This window comes from Danio rerio, chromosome 14 (assembly GCF_049306965.1).
Source record: "Danio rerio strain Tuebingen ecotype United States chromosome 14, GRCz12tu, whole genome shotgun sequence".
Classification (NCBI taxonomy): Eukaryota; Metazoa; Chordata; class Actinopteri; order Cypriniformes; family Danionidae; genus Danio; species Danio rerio.
In genome coordinates, this window is record NC_133189.1 from 26,706,574 (window position 1) to 26,724,380 (window position 17,807).

General features: G+C 34.3%; 1 protein-coding gene across 14 annotated transcripts in view; it reads left to right on the forward strand.

Annotated features, from left to right (window-relative positions):
* The window catches only part of atp7a (ATPase copper transporting alpha), an 813,847-nt gene that overhangs the window by 19,798 nt on the left and 776,242 nt on the right, over positions 1-17,807 (forward strand). For 13 of the 14 annotated variants that reach the window (XR_012389556.1, XR_012389552.1, XR_012389553.1 and 10 more), the window contains 14 exon segments: positions 1,173-1,336; positions 1,416-1,577; positions 1,823-1,899; positions 3,388-3,613; positions 3,715-3,948; positions 6,581-6,672; positions 6,780-6,907; positions 9,687-9,841; positions 10,912-11,046; positions 11,807-12,001; positions 13,246-13,428; positions 14,576-14,786; positions 14,906-15,052; positions 17,193-17,335. Coding sequence is in view for 4 of the 14 variants with exons in the window: in XM_073921495.1 (XP_073777596.1) it covers positions 1,173-1,336; positions 1,416-1,577; positions 1,823-1,899; positions 3,388-3,613; positions 3,715-3,948; positions 6,581-6,672; positions 6,780-6,907; positions 9,687-9,841; positions 10,912-11,046; positions 11,807-12,001; positions 13,246-13,428; positions 14,576-14,786; positions 14,906-15,052; positions 17,193-17,335 (2,252 nt within the window). In the remaining 10 variants the exon portion in view is untranslated. 14 annotated transcript variants of the gene reach the window in all.

Sequence of the window (17,807 nt, forward strand, 5' to 3'; positions counted from 1 at the left end):
TTTCTCAGATGGGATGGTGGGCCAAATCAAAGGTTGCAATGGGCTAACTTTGACCTGCGGGCCCTACTTTGGCCACCTCAGTCTACTGCTTACAGAGTATGTCAGAAACAAAAAAACGTATTGCCGTATATGAATTTCCTCTCCAGAGGCCCTTTTAACATGTAAATACACAATGTATTGAAAAGTAACTAGAATGTTTTTTTTTTTATCATATCAATTTGAGGTCAACACCTCAACGTTTGGAAACGAATGCAAAGTACATTAACTTTCACATTTCCATTCTACAACTACAGCATATCTAGTTTTTGAGGTGCTGTTTGTAGGTAATTATTTGCATTTTTGTTTTTACAAAGCTATGACGGTTTGTCCAGGAATACGGCTGGACTTACTGACTCATTATTTTATTATTTATTGTTACCTTTTAAGTAACAGCTAAATTGTTGCAAAATGGGGTGTGCTATGTAAATTTATTCATGATAAGTATTTATTAAGACTATTAAAAGTTGCAGTCTATAATACACAACCTTTTTAAAGCATGTACATAATCAGAAAGCATTTAAACCATTAGCCTGTTCATAATGCTATGATTCTAATAATGATTTATAATCGGTATATATGGGACTTTAATTTGGGTTAAAAGTACAGTTTTTAAAATAAAAGTCAAATGTTTTGACAATTAAAGATTAGGCTTAACAGATAATAAAATCTAAATGTAGTGTTTCTATTCACAGATTCCTGCAAACAAAGTATAACAATAAAAATGTGCACATTTTGATCTGAAATAAGCTAATTTGCAATCGTTAGATTTAATCATGAACATAGCTGGATTTATTGTAATACTTTTTTACTCAGCTGGCAGAGCTAAATTGGCAGACATGATACTTACTAGGTCAAATGACATTTAACAGAGATGACAAAATGTGGAGTTTGTGACTCCAAAGTACAAAAAATCTAAATAAATAAATAAATAAAAAAAAATACATAATAATGATAATTCTCTAATTAAGTTAAGTAAAATAAACATAATAATGATAATTCTATAAATAAGTTGAATTTCTCAAATAGAAATTGAGGAAAAGTGGTAAAGCTGATTGATTGATTGATTGATTGAATGTTGTGTATAGTTGTTATTATGGCTGTAATTCATTTGTTGTCGTGATTTTTTTCCTCAGGTATACACTCCGTTTTGGTGGCTCTGATGGCCAGTAAAGCTGAGGTTCGATACAGCCCATCAGTCATTGATCCTCTGAGAATAGCAGAGCTGATTCGAGAGCTTGGCTTCACTGCCACAGTCATGGATAATTATGATGGCTCAGATGGATCCCTGGAGCTTGTGGTAAATATGCCAGCAGATCCTATTCTTGATATGTTTTTTCTATTAACATAAGATTGTGGACACTGTCTCTTTTCAATAGGTCAGAGGGATGACATGTGCCTCTTGTGTTCATAAAATTGAGTCTAACTTGATGAAACAGAAGGGCATCCTCTACGCTTCAGTTGCCCTTTCAACTAATAAAGCCCACATCAAATATGACCCAGAAGTGACCGGCCCCAGAGATATAATCAGATTGATTGAGGTGAGCTCATGCTTATTTTCATCTGGATTAATTTTTATATGTAAAGTTGTTCCAAACCATAGTAAGTTGCCTGCTTAGACAGCCATTTTGTTATTGAGTCAGGGAAGTTGGCTTTCTGAATCAGTCACTAATGTTTGCTGTCAGTACATTATGTTTTGAAACAGACCTATAAATAATAAAAAAGAGAAGTATGAAACTGTTGATAAAGTAGGTTCTTACATGAACTTCCCTTTTTTGATGGATAGAACATGGGATTTACTGCCTCTCTAGTGAAGAAAGATCGTCCAGGAAGTCATTTGGATCACAGTCGTGAAATCCGACAGTAAGTACAAGAGTAGAAAAACAATTCTGAAATGATTATTTTTAAAACAAGATTACTTAACAGGTCAATCAGTGCATTTCAACATAATCATCTTTGATTTTGTGTTAAGTTGTTTTATTTGTTTTTTACTGATCTCAAACATAGGGTCTTTAGTAAAAATACTTTTGTTTTTTAAATATTTTTTTACAGATACTTTTTAAGACACATAAATACATATACAATTCTAAACCAGAGGTGTGGAATAATTACGATTCTCCTCCAGTTCTGAATAGACAATTAAACAACCTGTTTAAAAATATTTCATTCATTGAAATTATTTTTTCTAACTGGTTTTAATGAATTATTTAATGACTCAATTAAAGATTTCACTTGTTTTAATTACAGTCACTTATCACTTAAACAAATGTTTGACAAATTTTAACAGTGACTTGTTACCACTTATTTTCCAATCTTTTTGATTAGGTATTTACATATATAATTACTTATTAAAGAAATTACTTTGTAAACAGTGACTGCTGCAAAGTATGTTTTATATAGTATAAATAAAGTCTGCACATACTACTGAGTGCCTGCGGGGTCTTAGCATTTTAGGCCCTAAATGGTCTTAAATTTTCTGAAATTTAGGGTGTACTCTAACTAGGCTATCTGAACCATGACCGGGGACATTTGACCCTCATTTGCTTTTTTTTTTTTTGACAAGTGTGAGTGCTTCACATCGTGCCCAGGTACTGTTTGTTTGGGTGGCCATGGCCTGGTTGGGAGAGATGGTCCAGAGCTTGGTTCAGTTGGACTTGTAGTAAGAGTGCAAAGCTCAAACGAGGAGTGTGAAACTGAAGACGCAACGCTACTTTTAAGGGATTGGATTTATTAATCATTCTTGTGTTTCAGTGATTGGGAACAGTCATAGTTTATTAAAGATGCAAATCCCTCAGTGCAGGGCAGCTGCAACCTTCAGTAAACATCATATTATATTCATATTATTTTACTGTTTCAATGTAAATTATAATTGTATTTTTAAATGTAAATTATTTAAGTATTATTAAATGAATTTAATTGCCATACATTTTTTAATAGGGCAAATAAAAATACTTTCCACCTGGGCCATTTGAAAAACTCCTTAGTGTTTAGCTCTGTATGAGTCTAAATTTTCAATCATAGTGGTCCTAAAAATATCTTTAAAAGTCTTAAATTTAACTTGGTGAAACCTGCAGAAACCTTGAACTGAATTAAGCTGACACCCAATCAGTCATCAGCAATCCATCTTAATAGAACTTTAACAAAACTTATATTTATTTACTCTTTTTACCAATATGGTTTAATTCTCTTCCTTGAAAGTAATGGAATTTTATATTTAGAATCGAGTGGGAACCCAGTAGCTTAAAATCTTTACTACACCCTCACTGCACCTGTAATGCCCTAAAATAGGGCAGCATACAGGGTAGCAGAACAGAAATAATACTGTCTTTGATTTTGTTTGTTTGTTCTCAGGTGGAAAAGATCATTCCAGATCAGTCTGTTTTTCTGTGTGCCGGTTATGGGCATGATGATCTACATGATAGTTGTGGATCACATGATCGACAAGTATCATCAACATCATAACGCCACCGCTGAGGACAGAGCGAAATATCACTCCACAATGTTTCTGGAGAAACAGCTTCTGCCAGGCCTCTCCATCATGAACCTCATCTCGTTTCTCTTCTGTGTTCCTGTGCAGGTTGGTTTACTGCAAGTTTCAATTTCTTTGTTTAAATTGTTCAGTTCTGCACGAAAGATCTCTTTGTTTTTAGTGACTATACCGGTTTTGTCTGTCTGCAGTTTATCGGCGGGAGGTATTTTTACTGTCAAGCCTACAAAGCTGTCAAGCACCGGACGGCCAATATGGATGTTCTGATTGTTCTTGCTACAACAATTGCCTTCACGTATTCAGTGGTGGTTCTTCTGGTTGCCATGGTCGAGAGGGCAAAGGTCAACCCCATCACCTTCTTTGATACTCCGCCAATGCTGTTTGTGTTCATCTCGCTGGGCCGCTGGCTGGAGCAGATAGCAAAGGTGAACAAACATTTCCATAAGTTATTCACACTACACCTCGTGTAAGAGCTGCTTGTACATTACACTAACATCATTTGGAATGATTATTAACTCTTTCCCTGCCATTGAAAAGTTTTTAAGCCAATCCGTGTTTTAGGTATATTACGGTTGTAGAAGCTATATATATATATATATATATATATATATATATATATATATATATATATATATATATATATATATATATATATATATATATATAGAAAATGCACTACTTGTAGAAAAGTTTTTTGTAAAAAGGTTACATTTTTCATGAAACCTACCTGCATTAAAGTATATATATAAAAACATGAACACATGAAGATGAAGGTTTTTTTTTTGTTTAAAATCAGAGCAACTCTCCCATTCTTATTTTGATATATAATATGCTCATATAAGCCATATACATGCAATATGGTCATTCCTAGCTGAAAATGTTCAGAGGGCTGTCAAGCACTGGCAGGGGAAGAGTTAAAATATTAGTAAGTATTTTGGTCTCAAAGGCTGCAATTATTTGATTTGAAAATATATATACTATATTATATATAAAGATATGAAACAATTTAAAAACTTATAAAATATTATTGAAATGATTCAATTCAATTGAATTTAACAGTAAGAGCTTAAGGCTTTGCTTAGTCAAAAAAAATCTACATTTCCAGGTAATCAGCAGTTCTATAAGATGATCCTGAACTTATGTGTATCTGTCTGAGAGGTTTTTATGGATGGCTGTCTTCATGTTGGGCATGATGAGTGACAGGGTGGCCGTCTTTTCATTACACAGGACAGTCGTGGCTCTTTTCAGCAGTTTAGGCAGGTTTACCATTTCTTCGGCGTCGCTGATGTCAGCGCTATCAAGTGTATCATTTTGACGTGCATTTTTGTGTACCTCTGTACTCAGAAGAGTTAATGCTCGTCGTATTCATAACTCTAAAATGCGATATAATTATTTAAATAATGTGCACGCTTTCGGTTTAATTTCCACTGCTGTTCATACTTCCCACGCGGTTCCTGAACGATCACTCTGTTCCACAAACTGAATGTTGTTTACTAATTTATTACCTGTTAGTCACAACCTGCAGGTTCTGTTCACTGAAGCAGACGCGCGCGCTTATCATAGTCCGCCCTCTGTAGTAACAGCTCACGGTCAGCTCACGTCATGTGTGATTTTGCGGCCGCCAATACATCATTATATGAAGACAGAATGATATTTTAGGGTGAATTGTACCTTATAAATACAGTATGTGACTCTTTCAACACCATTAGGAGGTATCCATGTCGCTGTGGAAAGTATGTGAATCACTGTGAAGACTAAAACTTAGGCTATGTTTGACACAGTGTGCATGTCAAAAAGTGTACGAGTCTAAAGCAATGACTGTACAACCGAAATGTTGCCAGACGTCTGATTTTGAGAGGATGGGCCATCCTCTATTTCAACTCCACTCATCTTGGTCTGCTAACATTACTGCTGCTGCAATCTGAACTCACGTGCGACAGCAGGTGGAACGTAGCTCACGTGCAAACAGCTCAACTAAAAAGAGAAAACGAACGTCATATCATAATCAAATCGTCATAACGCCACGATGCATATTGTTACATTTTTGCATCGCAATAAATCATACAACGATAAATCGTTACAGCCCTAATATATATATATATATATATAAATTATTACAATTTTAATATTACAAAATAAAAATATTACAAAATATTACAAAATTATAAATATTTAAAATAGGCACTATTCTTATAAATAAACTGCATAGTTGCTATCTAAACCACTACATTCTTGCCTGAAAAAGCCTCAAAAGTGCATTATGTTGTCCAACAGCTACAACATTTATCAAACTGTGAGTTTATTGATCTACTGTCACTCTATGTGGACTGAGTAATACAGAAAAGTGAGGAGGCTGTATGAGTTTTGATATTGCAGAATATCCCATGGCTTCAGTCAATCAAATTCGAAAACCACACACACTCACATAATTCAGTTATTATAATGGATCAGTAACTATTAGCAAATTGAAGAAACTGTTATCTATTTGAATATATTTTAAAATGTAACTTATTTCAGTAATGGCGAAGTTGTCTTTTTAGCAGACATTAATGTATTATCCTTTAAAAATCATTTTCATATGCTGATATTGTGCTCGAGGTAGAACACAGTTGTGTTGAAAATAGGTTAACTGATTACAAAAAATATGTACATTCAAAGTGATAGGCTGCTATTTGAATGAGAAGCTTTCTGCCACAAATATAGCCATTTTGCTGAAATTTCTAAACTTCTATTTACAAAAGATAATATTGTTTAAACCTTTTAACTTTGATATCAAAAGCCTTTATCAGTAACTGAGCATATTAAAATCAGCTTATTAAACTGATTTCTGAAGGATCATGAGAGTTTAGTTTAGCTTTGCCATCACAAGAATAAATTACATTTCAAAATATATTCCAACAGGTATTTTAAATGATAATTTTTCACAATATTACAGTTACATTATTTTTTACTAAAAGGAAATGTCAGGGAATCTTCAGGAAATGTCAAATATTAATTATCCTGCTGATTTTTTAATTTCCTGCTTCACTGTTGATGTCGTTTGGTCTTCAATTGCAGAGTAAGACCTCCGAGGCACTGTCCAAGCTGATGTCTTTACAGGCCACAGAGGCCACTGTAGTTACACTCAATGAGGACATGTCTGTGTTAAGGTTTGTGCATTTCCTGTGCTGTTTCAGTTTTAATTCCCTTCATACAAAAAGCACAGTCGATTCTAATCAGACTTATACTCATGACCTTGTATCTCTGTGTCTCTCAGTGAAGAGCAGGTGGATGTGGAGCTGGTGCAGAGGGGAGATGTAGTGAAAGTTGTGCCTGGAGGGAAGTTTCCAGTGGACGGCCGGGTGATTGAAGGGCACTCCATGGCAGACGAGTCTCTCATTACGGGTTCGAGAGGGCTATTTCCTCTGCACTAACATAAATGAAATCAAAGGAGGATGAATAATTGTTGTGCTTTCCATGGCGTCATACAGTGACGTCCAAAAGCTTGAGAGCACTTGCAGAATTATTAACATGTGAAATAAAACAAGCCTTTCATATAATAGCACTATATTATATAATTATAATAACTATGTTAATTATTTATTGTTTTATTTGGGCCACCACCTAGAACATCCTAGCAGTAACTAAACAACCAATCCATTAGCATAAGCAACAACCTCACATATGTTTTTCAGTGTCTAGGATATAACAGTAGTTATGTTTCCATCCAAATATGCGAATTAACGTTATGCGCAAAACTGGGCGGAAGGAGGGTGAGATGCATGAATTCCTGGAGATTATCATTCATTTGCAGGCATTCGGGAGTCTCTGCATATGTGGGAGACTCCCAGAACTCCGGGGAGACTTGGGATCTCTGCAGAACGATATAAGGGTGTCTCATGCAGCACTTTAAGTAAGGTTGCATAGTTTATCTGACTCTGTATCTCTGGCATCTTTTAACTTTCACCAGCGCATCAGTATCTGGTGTCACATCCTGAGGGATGTGATTCCAGTGCTTGTACATGAGTTTTCTTTTGTTTATGCTCATTACAGAGATAACTTGCTTACAAAGATATGTGGTTTTAAACATAGTGGCTAATTTGTATGTATTTGTATAATCTCATTCTTACAATTTAGTATTATTTGCTTATCCACCAGTGATGGTTAGGTTTAGGGGTGTGGTTGGGTGCCATGCCTCCTTTTTAAAAAGGGACATTTTCTTACGAGTGAACTCTAAATAAACACTAAACTGACAAAATGTTAAATAGTTACATTTACTTGTGAGAACACCTCAGTGTGGTATGGCACAGCATAGATGTGGTCTTTTTTTCTGAGAAGGCTGTCAAACTGATGCTGATTCAGGCTTCTGGATCGGATGAAATTAATAGTTTGCTATTGCGCCGTCAAGTGGACACAATTATAATAGCAGTTTCTTTTATTGGAAATTTGCAGCTAATTTTTATACTTTCATCTCACAGGCTGGAATAAACACGTTTGCGTGCCTGATCCAGCCCGCGGGCTGTACGTTTGACACCCCTGCTCTAGACAATACTGGAGGTCATTAATAATATAATAACACTAATACTGAAATGGTTAATGTTTTAGAATGGCCAAAACAACATTTCAGATGTTTTACAATGTGCTCAGCCTGCTGGATTTTCCATTCACACACATTTTTATCATCATGTGATCTCTTATCGCATCACAGAATCACAAGACTTTTATAAATGTGCATACTGGAATTTGTTCAGTTAAAGTGTTTCCATCGTAGTTTATGCGCATCTTTTCTTATCGAATAAAATGTTAATCCTACTCAGTTATACCCATATATTTTTATGCGCATTTTCAACATTTATGCACATTTCCATCAACCATTTTTGGTCACACTCTATTTTGATGGTCCGTTTGTTGAATTAAGTTATATTGCATCTTCATGCCAACTAGTTCTCATTAGATTAGAAGTAGACTGTTAGGTTGGGATTAGTGTTGGTGTAAGTTGACATGTACTTGCAAAGTTTCTTACAGTCAGTTAAATGTCTGTTGAAGGAGCAGTATCAACAGATATTAAACTGACAGTCTACTAATACTCAAATGGACCATCAAAATAAAGTGTTACCCCATTTTTTATGCGGACCTTTCAAATGCCCATAAAATAGATGGATGGAAACATAGCTTTGTCTAGGATATTTTCAGACTAATGTTTCTTTCCTTAATACATTACTGGTCAATAGAGTATAATATATACTATCAGAAAAAATGAATGACGAATAGGATGAAATTAATAAACAAGTAGTTATCCCTGCAAAATTGGCGCACATTGTTTGTATTATAAGTTTTTGATAATGTTGATAATGTTTAAATATGCAAATGAGACATTGTTTAATTAAATATTTGCTCATATACATTCATTTCTAGATCAAGCATTGAATAAACATTCAGTGAAGTCAGGTTCAAAATACTAGTTTTATTTTCACATTTTGATAGTTTTCTTACAGAGGGGATTTGGGGACTTTATTTTTTATTACTCATCCCATTTAAATATACATTATAAAATACAAACAAGCAGTTCACAGTGTGCAGTTTTTTTGTTGGATAACATGTTGAATATAATCATACCAAATTATTTATGAACACTATGATCATTATGAAACATCTATGATTCAGTCCAGGAAAACTAGACTTTAGCTTATTAAAAAATATCAATTTAGTGTAATTGAAATATACAGACACATATTGATTAAATATGACAAGGTTAAATGTCTTAAATCCAGGGTGTCCAAACTCGAAGGGCTGGTGTCCTGCAGAGTTTAGCTCCAACCTTTCTCATAACACCAGCCAGGATGTTTCTAGCAAGCCTATTAACTGCTATATTACCTGGCTCATGTGTGTATGATTGAGGTTGGAGCTAAACTCTAAAGGACACTGGCCCTCCAGGACCTTGTCTGGGCACCCCTGTCTTAAATGTTTTTTTTTTTTTTTTGCTTTTTTTTGTTTGTTTTTTGTTTTGCATTTTTTGTTGCATTAGACTCTGTATGTAAAAGCAGTATGAAAAGCCAAAAAGCCCAAATCCCAAAATTGACTGGTGAATGAAAGAAGCTGCCTTTTTCCTGCAATGTCTTATCTTCATTTTTCACCCTGTACAGTGCCTGATTGTAGTGTAATAATGATGTGTGTTGTGGTGCAGGTGAAGCCATGCCCGTTACCAAGAAGCCGGGGAGCACTGTTATTGCGGGCTCGATCAATCAGAACGGCTCTCTGCTGATCAAAGCCACTCATGTGGGCACAGACACCACCCTCTCTCAGATCGTCAAACTGGTGGAGGAGGCACAGACTTCAAAGGTGCGTCTGAGAGCTCAGCATCTGCTAGCATTTCAGCTCTTTAGATAATAACTGTTTTTGATTTTTCAGATTATCACACATGAATGCTAATTTTTTTTCAGTGTGTGATGCTATATGATATATATTTTTTGAATTATATTTTATCTTTTTAAAATTTCTCCTAAATGAGTTTTAACAGAGCAGGGAATTTTTCACAGTATTTCTCATAATATTTTATTTGTTTTTTTCCTGCTAGAATAAAAGTTTTTTTTTTTACTTTTTAAAAGTTTTTTTTAATTTAAGGTCAGTATTATTAGCCCCTTAAGAAACATATATTTTTAGATTGTCTACAGAACAAACCACTGTCTTGCCCAATCACCCTAACTAGCCGAGTTAGTCTAGTTAAGCCTTCACGTTGCACTTTAAGCTGAATTCTAGTATCTTGAAAAATATCTAGTACAATGTTATATATCATCATCATAGCAAAAATAAAATAAGTACTGTATAAGAAATCAGTGATTAAAATGATTGTTTAGAAATGTGTTGTAAAAAATCTTCTCTCCATTAAACAGAAATGGGATACAACGAATAAAAGATTTTAAATGAACAGGAGGGCTAATAATTATGTTAGTAAAATTTATATACAATATGTTTTTTGAACATTTTATTCATCAAACTTTACAAAACTGTATAATGGTTTCTGCTAACATTAAAACCAGTACAATCTATTTTTTAACATTGACAAATATTTTTAAAAAGCTATAAAAATGGGACCCATAAATGTGTAAATGTAACTGTAAAAGTAATAATAAAGCTATTAAAACAATAAAATACATTTTTTATGTTTACCGTGAACATGATGTAACCAAGATAAAACCCCCCCTCATTATCTGGTTATGAAAGTTAAAGAAATGCATGCATTATTGTACAAAGCTGACTTCAATTATTTTAATCTTAAGTTTTTTAAATGGAAGGAAACATTTATCTGTTTTTGAAAAAATATTTGTTTGTGTATTTGTTCAGTACACTGAATCAACTAAATCTAACCTTAACTTTGGTCTAAATAAACTTTTTTCATTTAACGATTTCAGGCTCCCATCCAGCAGTTTGCAGATAAAATCAGTAGCTACTTTGTCCCGTTCATCGTTGTGATCTCCGTTCTGACTCTCTTGGCCTGGATTATCATTGGCTTTGTGAACTTTTCGCTTGTGCAGACGTATTTCCCAGTAAGTGAAGCCTGTCTTACATGAGTGCTTAAATGGAACATTCACCCACAAATGAAAATTCTGTCATCATTTACTCAGCCTCCATTTGTTCTTAAAAGATTCATTTCTTTCTTCTTTTGAACACAAAGAAAGATATGCTGAACAACGTTGGGAGAAAAAAGCAGCTATTGATTTCCATTGTGTTTTGTTCCTACTGTGGATATCAAAGATTTTTATCACCAAAATTTTTTTAAATGTCTTTTTTGTGTTCAACAGAAGAAAGAAATTCATAAAAGTTTGGAACCTGTGTGAGTTCGAGGAAATTAAAATACTTTCATTTTTAGGGTAACTATCCCTTTAGGCCTGAAAGTATCCGTATAAAATTTTTTTTTTTTTTTCTCCCAAGTCAACTTATAATGTTAGTCAGAGTTAGTTTCACAAAGCTTTGAGTAGTTGTGAATATGAGATTGTTTTTACAAGGCAAGTCAAACTATCTCTTACATGAAGAGCAAGAAACATTATTTTTTCTGTTACTCTAGATTCTCTTTAAAGGAGTAGTTCACTTCCAGAATGAAAGTTCTGCTGTCATTTACTCATCTTCCACTTGAACAGTTGAGGGTCACCATTGACTTCCATAGTAGAGAAAAAAAATATTGCAGCAGTGAATGGGGAAGATGCTACTTTAAAATATTCAGACTAAAGTGTTCTGTTTTTTTTTTTACTTGGTCAGGTTTCTATTTTGTCCTTGAACATATTGAATGGAGAATGTGTTTCTCTGCAGGGTTATGATAAGAGTATCTCTGAAGCGGAGGCTGTCATCCGCTTCGCCTTCCAGGCCTCCATCACTGTCCTGTGCATTGCTTGCCCCTGCTCTCTGGGTCTCGCAACCCCCACAGCAGTAATGGTGGGCACAGGGGTCGGAGCCCAGAATGGAATCCTCATCAAGGGAGGAGAGCCATTAGAGATGGCACACAAGGTCAGAGATTTAAAGCGCCCCTTTTATGCTACATTAAGATCATAGATTTAGTGTTGGTAGTCTCCTACCATGGGTTTACATGAACCTAATTCTATACAGTGTCTGAATAGTTTTTTTTAAGCTGCGCTATGGTCAGATGGTTGGGTCTGTAGTGATTGGTCTACTTCTAAATAGTTTTAACAAATGGCAAGCTGAATAAATCAGTGCTAAAAAAAAAAAACAATCTTTTCGTAATCTAGTCAGTAGTAGGAAGAAAATCAAAACATTTTTTAAAACTCAAGACATGATGAGGTTATTTACTTATTTAAGATACCGTATCAGAGACACAACACTTACTCATGGACCTTTACTAAAAGGAGAAGTTCCTCTAAAATGTCAGTATTGCAACAGAAATCAAAGTGTTACTTTTGGAATGGCCTATTTACAGACAATGATTTTTATGTGGCGAGACTATAAAGGAAATTTATTTTTATTAATTTTCTTAATTAATTTAAATAGTACTATTTTTTTTATCTAAAGTAAACCTTAAAAATCAGTTTTTTTTATTATCATAGAAAAGTGATATTTATAAAATGTTGTAAATTTGATTTGGTTTTGTCATGAAATAACCAGAATAAATTCAAAACTCTCTTTCTCTACTACTTATAGTACATGCTAGAAACTATATGAATTTCTGGAGGTTTCCTCAACATTTGTAAACACAGTAATATGAGAAACAATTGCATCAGTTTTACTGTATCACCCTTGTGAAAACCAAGAACGTTCAGGCCTCAGATACAAACACCATGAGTGTCAATGTAAAGGCAGCCAGTGAAGATCATAGTGTGTCATTATGCAAATTTGTTACAAAGCTGCATATCAAGTTTTTGTAAATACTGATGACTTGTTTTAGGTCAATCAAGTTTCGTTGTTTGAAACAAAGCATAAAATGGATGCTTTGCATCCAAAGTATATGCCAAAGTATATACACATCACTCTCGTGAATGCAAGCCCTATATTGACACTGAGGAGAAGAAACTGTTAAATGAAGTTGTATTATTGTTTTTATTTGCAACTTAATCTTTACGACATTTCAGACCTTTTATATTGAAAAAGAGCCTCAATACAAGCTTTGTGAAAGTTGATGTGTCAAGGCATAATATTTCCACTTTAATTAAATTAAATTTCCACTTTTTTGTTGTGTAGCTACACAGTAGTTGTAGTCTGAATGAAATCATTTTTCATATATTTGTTTGTGCTTTCAGATTCAGTCTGTGGTATTTGACAAAACAGGCACAATCACATATGGAGCTCCCAAAGTGGTCCAGGTGAAGATGCTGGCAGAAGGGAATCGGTTGCCACGCTCTAAACTGCTGGCGATTGTCGGCACTGCTGAGAATAGCAGTGAACATCCTCTGGGTGCTGCTATCACCAAATATTGCAAACAGGTCTGTTTGACTTGTGCTGTTCTTTACTTACCTACTTTCATGGGGTTAGTTTGGTTTGGTTAAATTTGCACATACAAACATTATTATAACAATTACAAAGTAAATCAATTTCTTACCATTTAAAAATAAAAACAGGACAGTGTCCAAATGGCATAATTAAGGAAAACAGAAATAAAAAATAAAGACATTTTAAACGACACTATTTAATTTGTTTATTTTGTGCTATTTAATTAAATTTGTAGCACTTTATTTAAAAGTCTTGTTTCACAAGTTCATAATACGTACTTATAGCCATTATTGTACATAAAATGAGGTAATAACCTACCCATAAACCTAACCTTAACACAAGTAGTTACCTTATGTAACCCATTTCTTTCAAGTAATTATTAAGTGCACAGACAGTAAATAAAAAGTGCCTCCATTAAATCTGTTAAATAATGGTAATTAATACTTTCGCACATTAAATATGTAGTGAATTGATCAAACGTTACAATATAGACAGTAAAATAGGTGGGGTTGTGCCAATAAGGATTAAGTTTAATGAAGTTTATAGCTAATCAGAGATGTTTGGTGTATCTATTAAGTAGACTTATTAATCGTATACAAGATAAAAGGTTTTATTTAGATGCATACATGTGTATTTTGCATATTTAAGTACAGATGTGGACAAATGTGTAGGTACTCTTCAGTTTTGTCTAGGCCAGTTTCATTAGTTTGCCTTTTTAATGATTCTGTTGAAAGGCAATTCAAACTAAATGTCTTGATTTCATTACTTTATTTTTTAGCAATTTTTGATTAATCATTACATTTCTAAAAATATTTTATACAATGTAGTCATTATAGATATATTTATACACACAAAAATATACACAGGATGCACAAAAATATTTTGCATGTAATTAATCACAATTAATTGTTTGACAAATGCAGCGATAGGCATTCATTTACAAAATCTTACAGAACCCAAACATTTGAGTGGTAGTTTATGTAAAAAAATATGCCAGTGCCATATTTTGTCAGTACAGCATTTTTTAGGGTGTTTCATTAATATTTTTACATTAGTTTTTGTATTAGAGCTCATCATGCTTTGAATTACATGAAAATCTATATTTGGCATTTGGATTCACAAAGCGTCTTCTGTGTTTAGGAGTTGGGGACAGAGTCTCTTGGCACTTGCACAGATTTTCAAGCTGTGCCAGGTTGTGGGATCAGGTGTTTGGTCAGTAACACAGAAAACCTGCTGAAGAGGGAGGACAGCGACAGTGAGGAGAACCAGCACAATGCTGTGTTGATCCAGATCAGTGATGCCAGAGCACACAGCACTGAACACCCACTCATCATGGACCCGCAGCCACTCAGTCAGTGTCACCATTGCAGAAATACTGAGAATGAAATTCTGAAATGTTATTGTCGCAGTGTGGTGCTTGATCCTGAATGGCTGAGTTAATTGTACTGTGTGTGTGTTTTGTTATTTCAGCTGTAGTTCAGACGGCCTCATACACAGTGCTGATAGGGAACAGAGAGTGGATGAGGAGGAATGCGCTGCAGGTGCGAGCAGATGTAGATGAAGCCATGACAGAGCATGAGAGGAGAGGGTGCACCGCTGTGCTGGTGGCTGTGGACAGTAAGTGTGTGACAGGGTTACTTCAGACCTAAGCACCAGAAATTTCTTTTGGAAAACATTAAGAGTGAGATCAATTGTAAAACTACAGTTGTAAAAAAAACAGTTGTTGATTTTGGTTCATAACTTTTTAGTAGCTGCTTGATTGAAGCTTTTAAAAGTATAGTTAAAGCAAAAACTACATTTGTTGTAGGCCTTTCAAGATGAAGAAAAGACTCATTCATCAATAGAACATTAAAGTACATATGAATCAAAACTAACCATATTGATTTTCTTATCTCACATTGATGGTTGTTTGGTGAGCAATTCATCTGTGCATGTCATTAAGAAAAAAATTGTTTGCCCTCGTAATCTAAAATTAAAATCTGAAAATGCACATCCTGTTTGTTTTCAGTAAAATTGTCAGATTACATCTGTCTCAGGCATTGGGCGTGGGTATAATACTTAACCACGCTCTTCCAACAGATTTAAAAGTGCTATGACAGCAAACAGAAATGAGGAGGAGGAGTTGTCTGTTAGGTTTTAATAACTCTACCCAAAACCTTTTCCCAATTTTTTTGCATGAAATGCATACTTTACTACGTCCAATCAGCTCGCAGTAGAAAAAACAAGCCACACCCACTGTTTTTTTCATAAGGAACTGTCTCAAAATGAAACAAGCTTTTCATTCTTGCTGACTTTAAAGTTTGGTCTTTGTGATTTATAAAATGTAATGTGTCAACCATTACTCGTTTTTTTTTTAGAGGGTTAAAAAAACAATGTGAAGGAACAGAAACAATTATGTCTGTGGCTCCTGACAAAATGAACATTATTTACAACATTATTACCAGAGATACAAAGCCTCTGCAGATAATATTGTAATTAATGATTTAAAACATAGATGTTTTACCTTAAACATGTAAAATGAATGAACTAGTCTTTGTCAAATCACCATTTTATATTAACTGTTAGAAACCATAAACATTCTTTTTAACCTTAAATCATTCATACAGTTTTCATTTCTGCAGTCAGAGCTGTTTTCTGGGCATAGGTATGCTTGAAGATTGAATAACTTGATTGACTAACTTTATTCTGGCTCGAGTTGCAAACTGTTTGGTTGATTTGGTGAATTGGTTCATGTAAAAAGGTAGATAAAAATAAGGCACACCTAGCAAAAAAATTTCACTGCATCAAATTTGCATTGGTTTTGTGAATGCGTTCAGAAACAGTGTCAGATATGCTACCGGTGACCATAAAATTAATCTAAACATTTACAAACATTTTAAACTTATTTTAGTTCCTCTTTAATTTTATTATTTAGAAGAGCACAAAAGAAGTACATTCTGTGATTTGTTGGTTGCAATTGCTGTCAGATATGATACTTTTATTTCTGGGGTTTTCTGAACAAATGCATTCATTATCAAGTACACAACTGCTTGCATACAGCCTAACTACAGTCATTTTACATCATACTATGGTTTTGGGGGAAAAGCAGGCTCCTACATGTGAAATACGGCTTGGAGATATGGTTTCTACTTTACATTCAGAGCAAATTAGGTACTGTTTGAATGAAAAACTTGAGCAATTTGACAAATCTGGCATTCTTTAATCTGTTCCATTGAGGAAATCTTATGGACTAATGCATCATTTGAACATGTTTTACTTTTTTCTCTTTTTACGTTTAATTTCTTTCAAAATATATAAAATTGTGAATCCTTCTTTCAAAGTCTGAAATGAAATTTATTTGACAAAAAAGACCAGTAAAAAGAAAAATGTGTACAAAACAAATATTCTATATAAACAAGTTTATAGAAACTGAAACTTACTGAAAATGTCTCACAATAACGCACATCCCTCTCATTCAGCAACAACCCAAAGTCTTTCATACTTTGTGCATGTTTTATTAATGCTTTATGCTAAACTGCATCATATTGGCTTGGAATTTAAACCACATCATGTTTAAATCGAAATAGAATATTATACAATAGTATTTAAATAGCATTTACTATTGAAATATTATACAATAGTAAACATGTCAGCACGGTTATTTTAAAGTAAAATTCATTGCAAATTACCTACAAAATAACTACATAATAGTCTAATTAAAATAACTTTGCCAAGTAGTGCACAGTGTTTTAATTTTAAGATTGTGTTTTGTTCTCAGATGAGCTTTGTGCAATGGTGGCGATAGCAGACACAGTGAAGCCTGAGGCAGAGCTTGCGGTTCACGTTCTGTCTGCGATGGGGCTGGAGGTTGTGCTGATGACTGGAGACAACAGCAAAACAGCTCGAGCCATCGCTGCTCAAGTAAAGAACCATTTAATATTGCCTCAAAATGCTCCTATTTTGCTATTTAGAATGGTACGTTTTATATACAATGCCTGACAAAAGACTTGTTGTCAATCCCAGTTGTAAGAGCAACAAATAATAACTTCACTTCTAAATGATCATTTGGAAAAGTGGCAGAAGGTATTTCTTTTGCCAGAAGGTTTTCCCATGAATCATCTCTTGAACTGCATCCCAATCATCACAAATACTGCATAAGACCTATTGGAACCCCTACAGACCCAAGATTCTCACCAAAATCAGTCAAGTTCGGTGAGGGAAAAAGCTTGGTTTGGAGTTACATTAATTTGGGGCATGCGAGGGATCTGCAAAGTGGTTAGTAAGATCAACACCCTGAGGTATCAAGACATTTGTGCTGTTTATTACATTACAAACCACAGGAGAGGACAAATTCTTCAGCAGGATAGCGCTCCTTCTCATACTTCAGCTTCCA